The sequence below is a fragment of the Pleurodeles waltl genome, chromosome 7 (assembly GCF_031143425.1).
Source record: "Pleurodeles waltl isolate 20211129_DDA chromosome 7, aPleWal1.hap1.20221129, whole genome shotgun sequence".
Lineage (NCBI taxonomy): Eukaryota > Metazoa > Chordata > Amphibia > Caudata > Salamandridae > Pleurodeles > Pleurodeles waltl.
This window is the reverse complement of record NC_090446.1, coordinates 1,338,889,019-1,338,902,365: the sequence shown is the minus strand read 5'-3', so window position 1 is coordinate 1,338,902,365 and position 13,347 is coordinate 1,338,889,019. Positions and strand designations below refer to the sequence as shown.

Genomic DNA, 13,347 nt, shown 5'->3' with positions numbered 1-13,347 from the left:
TAGGTGGAGAGCGGGTTGGTTTGATGTATGAAGCACACTGCTTCTGAGCAACACACAGAAACAGATATAAATATACACATATGGATACATGAACATAATTTCCTTGCAAAGTGTCACACAGATGTGGTACTGGTTGACTGGCTGCGTCCCCACAATAAAACTTGTGTGCTGCATCGAAACAGTGCTTACGCCAGCCAGCATTGTTGATGAGGCAGTCAATCTTTCCATATCGCTCCACTGTCACCTCGATGAGTCTCTGTACAAAATAAGAGGGAAGACTTAGGTGGTTCTGAAAGACCTCATTAAACAGACAGAACTAGTGTGCGTAACAGTGGTTGGCAGTACTCCACATCATTAGCAGTTTGGGTTTACAAGATGAATGCTCCTGCTAACTAACAAGTCTCTCAACATAGCCAGCTTACAGTGGATGTATGGCAGGTTCACCACAATGAAACTAAATAAAATGCTTAGTTCAGTAAAAGGTAAATGTGCCAACCTCTGCCCTCTACCGAGACAGAAAAGACAAAGCTGAACCAAGCTAGAGGATCATGGGTAATGAACATGTGAAGGATGATATAATACTAACGACAAGGAGAGGTCACATCTTAGTGTGTTGTTTCAGAATCCCAGACCAGATCTCAACACAAATCTATTTGTTAATGACTTATCATGGGCACAAGTACGTAAAATGAGCAAACTTTACGTTTCTCCGATACCACCAGTGATTAAAATTGTAATCTATGTCCATTTGTTATGCCCACTAACACCACCATATAAAAACGTTTGGTAAATGTTCTGAAAAAGGCAGCAATATTGACAGTTTGGTTGTAACAGTCAACTCTGGTACGTGAATACTTTTTATACAGTAATATTTAAGAAACTGTGGCATTAAACCCTGGCTACATAAACTAAATCAGGTACATTGTGTAGAATATGTGTGAATTGTGCTTAAGAGCTATAGGTACTAGTGTCATACCTTTTTGCTTGACTTTTAATGGAAATTAATATATTTGCTCCTCATAGGCAATAAAAGACTTAACATCAATTCGTTTTCTTTTTGGACATAGGTTTCATTTCTGATGTTTATGTTATCTAGTTTGCATGAGAAGGCAAGATGACTGTTTACATGACCTGACTTCTGGGCAGTTAGCATGTGCTAGAAAGAAGTTTCGTATTCTCGAACTGGTTAAAAGCCACTCTGCGAATGCCCCTGCCCCCTTATAAATATTTATTTTAACTTTTTATAGAGAAAAAAACTACATTTCAAAGTACAATGCACATTCAGTGGAGGGCCTTGTGAAATTAAGTTATCTCATAATAAGCATAAGCCCGACACTTGGCAAGCAAGAAAACGCACAAAAAAGTGAACTCAAGTGACTGACATGAAACATTCTGGCCCAGAAGACAACTTGTTTACTTACACCATCAAAAGCAAGGTGACCCTTTCGTAGTTGAATTGTGTGTTTATTTAACATGCTTCATCTTCATGGCCTTTGGTGAAAGTGTGATGTTCTCATTACCAAATTTTCGCTGCACTATAGAGTTTTAAGATTTGCCACCCACCGCACAGCCAACTATTTTGCAGTCAGTTTTTGGCTCCCATTCTGCAATGTTAATTGGCCATAGCCTCCTGGGATCACTCCATCAGACCACACGTGGTCCAGCCTTTTACATTAGTTGAGCCTGAAATGCACTATTGAGTCTTCCTTTAATCTCATAAGTTGAGACTTTAAGCACATTTGTTAATATAATGTTAGCATGACATGGGGTTTTACTCCTGTTAAAACGACTGCATGAGAACACTTATGCCCAAGTGAGGTGGGGTGAACAAGGCGAACTGACAGAACGGATTCCAATCAGAAGAGGAGTTCGCCAAGGCTGCGTGTTAGCCCCCCTACTGTTTACTATATTTATCAACGAAGTAGTAAAGGCTGTGTCCACAGGCCAGAATGATGCCCCTTCCCTGAATACACAAAAAATCCCTATCTTGCTCTTTGCCGATGATTCACTCCTCATTTCTAAGACACCAATGGGGTTGCAGACCCTTGTTGACCGGTTTAACCAATTCTGTAGCGATTATGGGCTGGAGGTTAACATTAACAAAACAAAATTGATGGTCTTATCAAAGGGACTTAGGAAAAGATGTTCCATCCACATTGAGGGAGTACCGCTGAAGGAAGTAAGCTCTATAGATTACTTGGGAGTTAGGTTAACCAGCAAACTATTATGGGAAGAGCAGATTACGAAAAGTGCAGGGCTCCTTCAACATAGAGCCTCATCCATAATGCGTTTTTATCAAAGCTCCTTTACAAAGGTTGTTTCCCCAGCAATAAAAATTTACACGGCTAAGGCTCAAAGTGCAGCCCGGTACGGAGCGGAGGTATGGGGTTACGCTAACTGCAATAAGATCAGTGTGGGGAAAAACAACTTTGCAAGGGCTTTAATTGCATGTCCACGCACTACACCCTTGCTTCCAATATTTCTAGATCTGGGGCTAAGCCGAGTAGCAGATCTAGCTACTCTAAGACCTCTCCTTTATTGGATTAGATTATGGACAACCCCCGAACTAGATATATATAAGACCGCATTACTCGATTTACTGAAATGCCAAAATGCTAATACTCTTCCCTGGATTCGCCATGTGGCCCATTGGCTTAGGCTTTTGGGCTTGGGCGACTATTGGGAAAATCCCCACAAATTAGAGAGACGGCACAAAAATGTTTTAAAGTTAACCTATTGGTCTTATGTTAAGGACAACTACATAATCCATAAATCCCATGGTCGCTTAACTAATTCCTTTACTGATACTAAATGGTCCCCAAAGTTTGAATCCTATTTGGATGTGATACCGGACTTGCAAGGCAAGAGCTTATACGCAAGGTTTCGTTTTGGCTCAGTGCCCCTGATGTCATTGATTCATAGGTGGGGGTCGATTAATCTTCCCGATACATGCCCTGCCTGTGGCAGTATTTTTGAAACCATTGAGCATTTTATGTTCTTCTGCCCAGCCTATGCGATTCCGCGAACAAAATGGATCCGCAAGATTTGCAGGGACATGGGATTCAAGAATTGCTCCTTGGCTCTACGGGTTCTAAAAAGCCATAATTCAGCTGACGTAATTCTTTCAGTAAGTAAGTATTTAGCAACAGCTTGGCGCATACGTTGCCATCTTCAAAAAGTTATTTAAGGTCTTATCTTTATATAGGTAAGATTTAGAGCCATATGTGCAAATCAAGTTATTTTTTTAATATTTTACACCTATTTACAGACATGTATTTATTTATTTACTTAAGAATTATTATATTCTGTTTTATGTGCTTTTATGGTCATTGATGAACTAAGTTGATGATGAAGATGATCTGGATGAAGTGGGTTGGATAGGGCTCGGAATAGATTTTTCAGACATTATGTAGGTAATCATTATGTGTTTCTGCCATTTTAACACTAGTTTTAGCCATAAATAGCTATTTTTTATGCATCTGTCTGGCACTCGTGCCATTTTAACATGAATCCGATAACCATTTTAAGTCAATATATAAGCTTTTTATCACTGTGTCTTAACGACTTGACAGTGCTTAAATTTGCCAAATGATTGTGCCGGTAGTAGGCTCTCTTTGTTTAAGTATGCCATCTAAATTATTAAGGAATTATATTATTATGTAACATCAAATCAGCACTTTAAATTTTTACATCTTGGGTCGGATAGTTTGTATTTATCTTGATGATGATACCATCTGGGAAATATGTATTTTGAAATCATCCCATATTGTTTTAAGAGTTTTAAATATTTGTACTATTTTAACGTTATGAAGTAATTGTCTCAGAAACCCTGGTATCTAAATGTTAAGTTATGTATCGGGATCAATGGTGGATTATAGTAGGCCATTGCCTATAGAAGCTTCTCCTATTCTAAACCTTACTATTTTCAGCCAGTGTAAAAGTATAATGAAGAAAACGTACCTTTTTTGTACAATTTAATGTGTAACTTTTATGACCTATGGTCGAATAAAGTATATGATGATGATGATGATGTTAGCATGACATTTTCTTGATGCTAACAGCAGGCACTTGACTATTAAAGTTCTCTATTGAGTCAATTGCCCTACTTTTACTAGGGATTGGCAAAACCCCATGTGCTATTCTATTAAATGACTTTATGTCTTTGGAGGATGACGTCCGGTAGGTAGTGCACTGTAGGCAGGAGCTTTGACTGCAGGTGAATTAGAGGTGTGGATCATTATTGGAGCACGCATAGGGTGTTGTAGAGGAGGATTTGTATTGTTGTTTTAGAACTACATGACTTGAGTGAAGCTTGCTTCACTCCATTATGTGACTTTAATTGGGTCTAGTTTTGGGGAAGGGCATCTAAGAATGGTTGCCTTGTTAAGCTCCTCCTGTAGTCTTGAGATTTCTTTCCACTGCACTGTTGCCACACTCACCAGGTCTCCTTAAATTGAGAGCTAAACATCTAAACATTTACTTTTGGATTATCTTGGAACATGCTCCCAGTTATCCATGATTAAGCACCGTCTGAGATACATCAAAAGCGGTCATAGTATGATTCACTTGACTTCAGTGGTGATATGAGATAGGTCAGAAAAATGAGATGGTGTACCCTAAAGCTACTTTACTCCAAAATCCCTGAACTTGTTATCCCATGTTTCTCTTCCCTGATACACCCGTCCATGACATGTGCAAAATCATCACCTCAGCTGCTTCCCGCTGCTGCTCCCCCACTCTCTTTGAGCTTTCCTGAGGTCAGTATTTGCAACTTTATGTGATCTTTCCTTAGGGACTGAGTGCATAATTTGTTAGCAAAAGAAGCCTGGATGTAGCCTCCTTTTCAAACTGGTCAGTATTCCTAAAACAGTATCCCTCTAATCTTCATCTGTCTCTTGACACCCCTTTTTGCCGACATCATCTCTATAATGTAGACTATTAATAATTAGACTATTGACAAACCTCACCAGCTAACATGTGGAAATGTAGGGGGTGGTATCCTGCAGCACCTGTGAATATGATTGCATAGTGTGTTTGTATACTTATAGACACGCGATCATTTTGTTCACTTCAGAAGTAGTCAGAGGACTACATTATTGTAGTAGAGTGGGTCAAAAAGAAGGGTCAGTAGGGCAGTCCTACTGCAAGCATGTTAGTTGCAAATAAAACAGCTGCGATTCAGCTCAGAGAAGTTTTGCAGTCTGAGCTGCCTAGTAGTTCAGCCTACCAAGCATGCTATGCAAAGTATGTGGCAATGGCCTAAATGCTGTAAGTTCTTGCATGCCTCAGTACAGCTCATAACTCCTTACCCGTAATCTGGGTCTTTCTCCATTCAATATATGGGCAAATGTTTCCAGAAGCCACAATGTCTACACCCTGGAATATATGGCAGGCAAGTGCATTTGACAAGCTGGCATCTTCACAGGAGTCAAAAGCCAAAGTCATTAAAGAAAAAACTCCTTGTTGGATGAAGACTTCAAAGACTTGCAGAAAACCAGGAATCTGGAATCCAATAGTGTAATTCTTCAGGATCGAGAAGTCGGGATCAGCAAGTGGAGAAGCAAGGAAACAAGTGAAGGAACACATCTTTCTTCTGATGCACCCTCGAACCAGACTGAAGCCTTTACATAGTAAAAGAACAGATACAGGAAATGACATCAAACATCACAATACAGGAAACACAAAGGATTGGGAAAACCAGAAAGGAATCAAAGAAAAAACAGCCATGATGGAAAAGAAAAAGAACAAAAAACTGAAGCAGACTAGCTGAGGAGCAGCTTTAAAAGGCAGCTGCAAACCCTTAGGCAGGTGGTTACCATTTTAGAGCTGGAGGAGCAAGAAACAGCCACTAGGAGCCCAGGAGCATGAAGGAAGGCAGTGCCAGGAGAATGCAACCAACAGACCACACCTTCAGGCTTCATGCAGTGTTTCCTGAGACCCAGGAACAGTTGGACCACACAAGGTCACTATCACACCAGCATAGCCCTTCTCTTGAAGCTTCATGCTACTCAAGAAAGGCTAGACATGTCAAACTATGGGCATGGACTGAAGAGGTGGCAACCCAAAAATGCTCACTAGCAAGATAGCCCTTTCAATGAACAATGAGAACTATAAGCGTCCTCTGAAAATCCAGGAACCACAGATTTTGCCAACTTCATACTCTGGTTCTCCGTCTACCATTAACTGAAGGGAGAGCAGAACTCTGACGAAAAGGATCAGCATAAAAGACTTCATCTTGGAGACATGAAAAGTAGGGTGATTCACCCAAGAGTTATCAAGACAGAGCCTAAAGGTAATATTATTGATTTGTTTGGTTATTAAAAAAAGGAACCCCCCCCCCTAAACAGAAAACAAAAAAAAAAAAAATCCAGGATGAAACTGGACTAGCAATTTTAGAGTGTGCAAGAACCTGGAAGACAGCCAAACCTTCCTTCCATTTTGAAGTCCGGGACAGATTTTCTTAATCTATCAGTTCTAGCCTTCAAAGCAGTTTTAGAATCTTGTAAATTCAGGCAATCACTTTTCTTTCAGAGTCAAGTCTTTCTAGGAAATCAGCAGCAGGTACTTACAAGTTGTTATATGAGAACTCTGCTAAGGGTAAGAATTCCCCCTACCTGTTTTGATTGGCATTGCAGAAACATCTCCGATACTGATCAAGATTATGGTTAACCCTCTCAGTGTCACTGGATTGTAGATGGTAGCCTGAGGAGAGATTGATGGGTACCCAGGGCACGGCAAATTGAGCACTAGAACCTAAAAATGTACTGAGAACCTGTATGTAAGATTACAGTGCCAGTGATCCCATGCAGGCGGACTATATCAACCAGACATCTCCTTGCCATCATTTTGTCAGGAAGAAGCCTCTAGAACAAAGAAAAGTCAGTCATTTTAGAAAAGGGGTCTACTATAGTCATGATCAATCAGTTTCCTGCTGAAGTGGGTAAGTCCCCAATAAAGTCGGCCGAAATTGTGTGGCACTGATGAGAAAGGACAGGCAAAGAATTGAGAAAGCCAAAAGGCTTTTTGTGGATTGCCTTGGATTGTGCGCAAACAGGACCAGCTTTAACATAAAGCTCTACATCCTTGTGAACAGTAGGCCACCAGCCTGCTGCAACTGTGGTCTTCATGCAGCATTTCTTGAGGCCCAGGAAATGCAAAAACATGCAAGGTACAATGTTTCTCGGATGCCCAGGTGGCAGAGATGTCAAGTAATCTTTCCAAGTCACGGAAGATGCACGGCTGCTGTACTTCTGCCCCTCCAAGGTCACAAAATAAACAGCAGACATCAACCTTTGCAAGATGGGAGCCTTGCTGCTCCTGGAATGTGATTACACCATGTGGGCTCATATTGTGCTTGCCCTGGCTGAAGCATGGAAATGTTTCTCTAGCTCAGAAGGATGCTAGAAGAGCTAATTTATTATTAGTCCCACTCAAGTATTAGGATATTTGGAGAAAGCACAACTTGCTCTAAAATAGTCCAGGAGACATATTTAGTATTCTAATGTCCAGGAATATTTTTGGGGAAAGCTAAAAATTCCACAAATATTGTAAACAGGATTGAAATGTTGTAATTTAGCATTTCAGCAAATAGTAGGTTGTTGCTGGCCGGAGGTAACGGCTAAAGGCAAAAAAAGTAAGAATACCTAGCGACCAGCTGCTTCAGCACTCACCGTCTTAAGGGTTTTGGGGTCCCTGGGCAAGTCATGTACTCACACTCCCCCCCAACTCTATTAAGAACAACTTTGAAGTTATTTCCCATGTTCAGATCATTCAAGCACTTACAATGCCAAAATTTTTTAAATCCTACGTTAAACAACCAGCAAAAGGGTCACACAAAAACAGCTGAACCCTCATGCTGCCTGGTGTCCGCCAGCCAAACAGTACCAAAAGAAATCTTAAAAATGCATGGGTAAAGACCTTTCTTGTTGTGATTGGATCTCGATTTGCTTTTGCTTTGCAACAACACTATGCGTGGAATTCATGTTTAACCAACTTGTTCCTCCAATTGAAGCAAAGACACAGTAAGGTTAACTTGGTGTTTGTTTAATGCAGTACTGCATAATATTTAAATAAGACATATGCACATAGTGTTTGAAGTGTAGTTTTGATTGCCAGTTATTCATAATCACAAGTAAATCCCAATTCAAAACTGGATTTTTGCTTCAACAGTTTAGAAACAACAAAGTGATGTAAGGATTGCTTGAATTAATCTCAGCCTCCAGCTTCTCTCAGGTCACAGTCCACAGCGCTGCGCCTAAAATTTAGACTAATCCTTCAGGTGAAATATCAACTCCGACTGTGCTGAGTAAGAGAAAGAGGAGGTGGAAGGTGATTATAAAAGAAAAATAGCGAGTTAAAGAGAATGGTATAGTGTGTGGGTGATGTACAGGCAGAAGAGAGATAGAGAGGTTAGGTAGGGAAGGGTGATGGGTAAAGAGATTTAAAAAAAGGCAGAAAGAGACAGGGTGGGTAGCGAAAGAGAAGATGGGTACAGATTTAGATTAAAGGTAGCGAGAGCTAGAGATAGGAGATGGAAAGTTAGAGAAAGCAGGTGGGGTGGTACAATGAGAGGTGAAATGGAGAGGTAAAGTAGAAAAAGAAAGGATTTATGGTGATGTAGAGGCAGAGAGCGGTAGAGAGGTTAGGCGGTGTCAGGAACTGCCGTCTAAGGATCATAGTGTCAGCAGCTGACATAGTCAACGATGTACCAAAGATTGCTCCTGGATCCTCCGTATCCTGGGGTAACCAATGGCAAAAGTAGTTATCAAGAAATAGCCAAAATATTGCATCACAAAAGAGGTTTTCTAGAAATGTCCAGAATACTGCATCATAGACATTTCCATTACTAAATGAATGTAGTCATAACCCTGGTTCAGAGGTATGGCCAATGTCCAGAACTGGAATCCTCACAAATGCCCACAAGCCTTCTCACTCTTTACCAGATTAAGGGCCTCATCACGACTTCGGCCAGGCAAAGGACCGCCAGTAATGGAGGTCTTTTGCCCTCCATATTAGGAGTGTTCCGCTGGTCCAGCGGGCAAAAACAGCGATTTCACCGGCTGGTCCAGCGGAACACTCACAACATTGACGGCGGGTTGTAATTGAGCCGGCGCAATGTGGTGCGTTGGGTTCAACAGCACCCGTCGTGCATTTCACTGCCTGTAATTTGGGGAGTGAAATACGCGACGGTTCTGCGGATGGGGGCCCCTGCACTGCCCATGCCCATGTTTACCGCCATGGAAAGGCTGGTGGATGGGGACTCGTAATACCCTAGGGTAGCCCTACCCTGGCAGATTACAACCACCAGGACCGCCAGGCTGCAGGCTGGCTGCAGCCTGGGGGTGTCGGCGGTTTGATCGTGGTGGCTCCGCCACGGTCATTATGGGGTAGTCGGACCGCCCTGTCTGTGGCGGTCCGACCGCCATTGCAAGGCTAGCGGTCTTAAGATTGCCAGACTCGGAATGAGGCCCTAAGTATTCTAAAATGCATGATCACATGCTCCAAGCACTTAGAAAATAAAAGTACTGCAAGATTTCCAGGAATTGGGAGATCTGGATAATTCAGGAGCCATTTTCATTGCGGGGAATATAAAATACATACACCCTTCAGATTCTTGATTCTTGATGCTTCGCACTGGGAATCTGAATGGGACAGGCCTCGGAATAGGCAGTGGCCTGATTTTTTGAAGGCTACACACAGACTCACGCTAAGTGACTTTAAAATAACTATTAAAATAACTGATATTTGGAACCTTTGGAGATGATAGAGCTTGGTGAAGAGGTACGAAGATTGTAACTGCAAAAACCCTGTGTGGATATTTGACTGTTGTCAATCTCAATGATCAGAGTTTTCGAATGTTACAATATGTTCGTTAATGTATCGCACAATACAAGTGTAGTGCAAGAGCCAGCTCACATGATTATAATAACCCATTGTAAGTACTAGCAGTATGATATGTTTGAAACTGAAAGTGACAAAAGAAAAAGATACAAAGGACTCAGTGATTTAGAGAACTTGTAACTTGCATTAACGTGCATGTTCAAATGGTATGGAAAAGGGTGTAAACCGGTGTGACACAACACTTTAGAAGGAAAACAACCTCGGAGAGCATTTTTTCCACTGGCTGAAAGACGAAATTTCACCTTGCAGAACTACAAGAGAAAATGCTATTTGCATGGAAGCAGCTCAGCTCAAAGACATCCTCAGGGGTGAGTTTTCGTTCTGAGTGGTGCTCTTGGGTGGGGGTTACACAATCTGGTGTGGGCAGAGATTTCGGTGGAATCTGTAATCACAATGTGATTACGTTTTGTGACAGGTGATCTAAGGGAATCTAGAACAAGAGGCGCCCTGAGCTGGATCTCTGTCCTAGGATCCCCACACCCAAGTAAGAGAATTTCAAGTGATCAATGCTAAGGGAAACAATACAGAGTATAATTTAATGTTTTGTATTTTATAGAGACAATCTCTTCTTTTCCACAGAAAGACGAGCAACGTGTTTCTTGTTTGTTTCGCCTTTGTTTTTAGATTATTATTTGGTCCCAACCCCTACCATCTGCAATCACAGCAGAGAGAAGAACACGTCTCAGGGGAATGACCATGTGACAGGTAGAGAAATGAGACGCAAAGCAGAGCGGATGAGGTAAAGAGAGGGCAGAATGTGAAGATGTAAAAAAGACAAGCCAGGTGAAGAGTACAGAGGAAGAAAGAAGGGGCAGGTGAAAAGTAGACAAGAGATGAGGAGTTTCGAGTAAAGAGGTTAAGCTGAGCGCGGTGAGACAGAGAAAGGAAGGCGAGGCTGGAGATAGGAAAGACTGAGGTATTCAAGAAGAAAAGTAGAGAGAGGCGAGTTAGGCAGAGTGATGTGAAATACAGAAAGGGGTGCAGAGTGAAGAGTTAGACAGGAGGTAATGATACAGGACAAGAGGTAGGTAAAGAAGTTGTGAGACAAGATCATGGTAGAGACATTCAGAAGGCGGAACAGAGGTATGTACCCAAGAATGACATGTTTGGTATGAAAGAGCAAGCAAGGGTTGTGGGGTAGAGAGATGAGGTAGTTGGAGAGATGTGAGGTAGAGAGAGGAATGAGGTAAGTAGGTGAAATAGTAATGAAGTAGAAGGCTTAGAGAGGAGCAGACAGAGGAGATAGGTAAAGAAAGGTCAAGGGTGAAGTAGATGGAGGGGAGAAGAGGCAGATGAGATCCAACAGAGCAGCAAATGTGTAAGGTAGACAGGGGGCTGGAAGGGTCAGAGGTAGCGATATGTCCAGACAGCACTAGCGAGCGAGGTAAAGCAGGGAGAGGTGGGGTAGAAAGGTGTATTGAGAGAGGCAGGTAAGCACAGTTGAAGTATGGAGTAGAAGTCCAAGGATGTACAGACAGATTTAAAAGGAGAGGCAAGCTAAAGTAAGGCGAGATACATCAGACAAGGATTATTTTCACTTCATTGCCACCGACTGCGTTCCAGCGCAAGGGCTAGCTATGGGCAGGCTGCACCCGCACACACCCCTTCTGTGATGCCAGCATGCCCTCAGCTGTCAAATTAAAAACAATCTGTTTTTATACTGTCATTGTGGTGCCAAATTTGGGATTTCCTAATCGCTCTGCCTTGGGGCCCATTGTAAGTTGGGGCCCCTGGCAAGTGCCCATTTTGCTCATGCCTTACTAAAGCTCTGCCTCAGCATCTGTGCATCACAGGCTGCCAGCCGTGGTGGTGGATGGCACATATGAGAACCATTGGTGTTGGAATGTCAGAGGTTGGAGGGAAACAGAAGTGAAGCCGGCTGAAGCCACTTTCTGGTGTTGGTCTCACCAGAGGCTAAGGAATCCTCTCCAGACTGAGGCACTGCTCGGTCCAGCTGTAACAGCTCTATGCAAGCACACATGGAGAACATGGCAGATGGCGCAGCAAACCGCACCACCAACTGCAGAATGAACACCCAATGACTACATGGGTGGGCATGCTGCCGCCTTTGTGAGATTAACACTTCAGTTCATCTTTGGACGAATGTCTAGCTGCCAGAACTAGTATCTGTTTACATTACAAAAGGAAGAGAATGCTAAGCTGCTTATTCCCCAGGAGTCAAGTAGTGCTAAAAGTATTAAGGTTATTTAACAGATGAGGAGGGAAGCCACACCAAGGAAACTAAAAGACTTCAACTAATTAACTCCCTAGGGGGGAGGCTGCTTTGGACAGCCACCTAGAGATCTTCTGGCTCTCTTGGTATTAGTTCTGTAAATTATGGGTAAACTAGAGGTTGCTTGTGACATAAGAAAGACTGTTGCATGACAATACCATGGAATTTATTGTGACTAAACTGAGTGAACTCCTTGAAGTTTTGATGCCCATATAGGACCATCTTGCTTTCTTCTGATATCAGGCTACATAGAGACAGGTGCATGCTCCAACGCTATATGTGGCCTCACTGACAAGGTTTCCCTATGCGATACTGAGTACTGGTGAGATCATATTATCTTTTAATTATGTAGTGCGTAAACTGTTCAGAATTCGAACCCTGGGTGATCCTTGTTCATAACCCTGGAAGCCAGATGTTCAGGGGTGATCTGGGTTTTGAGACGATCCTATGGAAGGTTTCTCACTCACATGAAGATGAATGATACAAGACCATCACCAACTTACCTTCCTACCTCTCAGCAGCCTTTAACACCATAGAACATGACATCTTGAATGAAACTAATAAAAACAGGGTTTGCAGTAAAGTCATTAAATTGAACTGTGTCAGGTCTGTCAGGCTGCATGTTTGGCCAATCAGTTCTTGCTAACTGTGCCACAAGTGACAACTGTAATGTTTGGAGGTCAGTAGGTTTCCATTGCAGCAGCAAGATTATGGAATTCCTCTCCCAGCAACCCTTCATGGAGAAACCAATTTAGCCATGCTCCGTAAATCTATCAAAACCTGGCTTTTTACTCAGATACATTAACCTTTCCTTTTTTGGTCTTATTTTGTTGCCATCTCAGTGCCAAGAACTTTAGCATTGCTGTCCAATATAAATTAATGTAACATGACAGAAGACCAACCTATAAAGGATGAACGAGTTATGCCAATGCAACGTGAACCTGGCCACATTACCTTTCTGTGGGAGATGGAATATCTTTTCACCTTCCACCATGTCAAGGCCTCAGTCTCACCTGATGCGCACCTGGCCCTGCTTTGGAACTACCTCCCTTTCACAGTCACTAGTAAAATATCCTGATTCTCCTTTTTAGTTGCCATCAGAAGGCCCTCTTGTAACCCAGCTCAGGTACTAAGTGATGCTATGTCTACCCACCGAGATACAAACTCATTGATTTGAACTCCTTGACCATGCTTACACATCAAGTGAAGAATCC

At 42.3% G+C, this 13,347-nt stretch overlaps 1 protein-coding gene across 2 annotated transcripts in view; it reads right to left on the bottom strand.

Moving 5' to 3' along the window:
* The window catches only part of HSD17B14 (hydroxysteroid 17-beta dehydrogenase 14), a 104,323-nt gene that overhangs the window by 42,569 nt on the left and 48,407 nt on the right, over window positions 1-13,347 (bottom strand). For both annotated transcript variants that reach the window (XM_069200702.1, XM_069200701.1), the window contains exon 4: window positions 190-256. In XM_069200702.1, coding sequence (XP_069056803.1) covers window positions 190-256 — 67 coding nt within the window. The remainder of the gene's footprint in view (window positions 1-189; window positions 257-13,347) is intronic.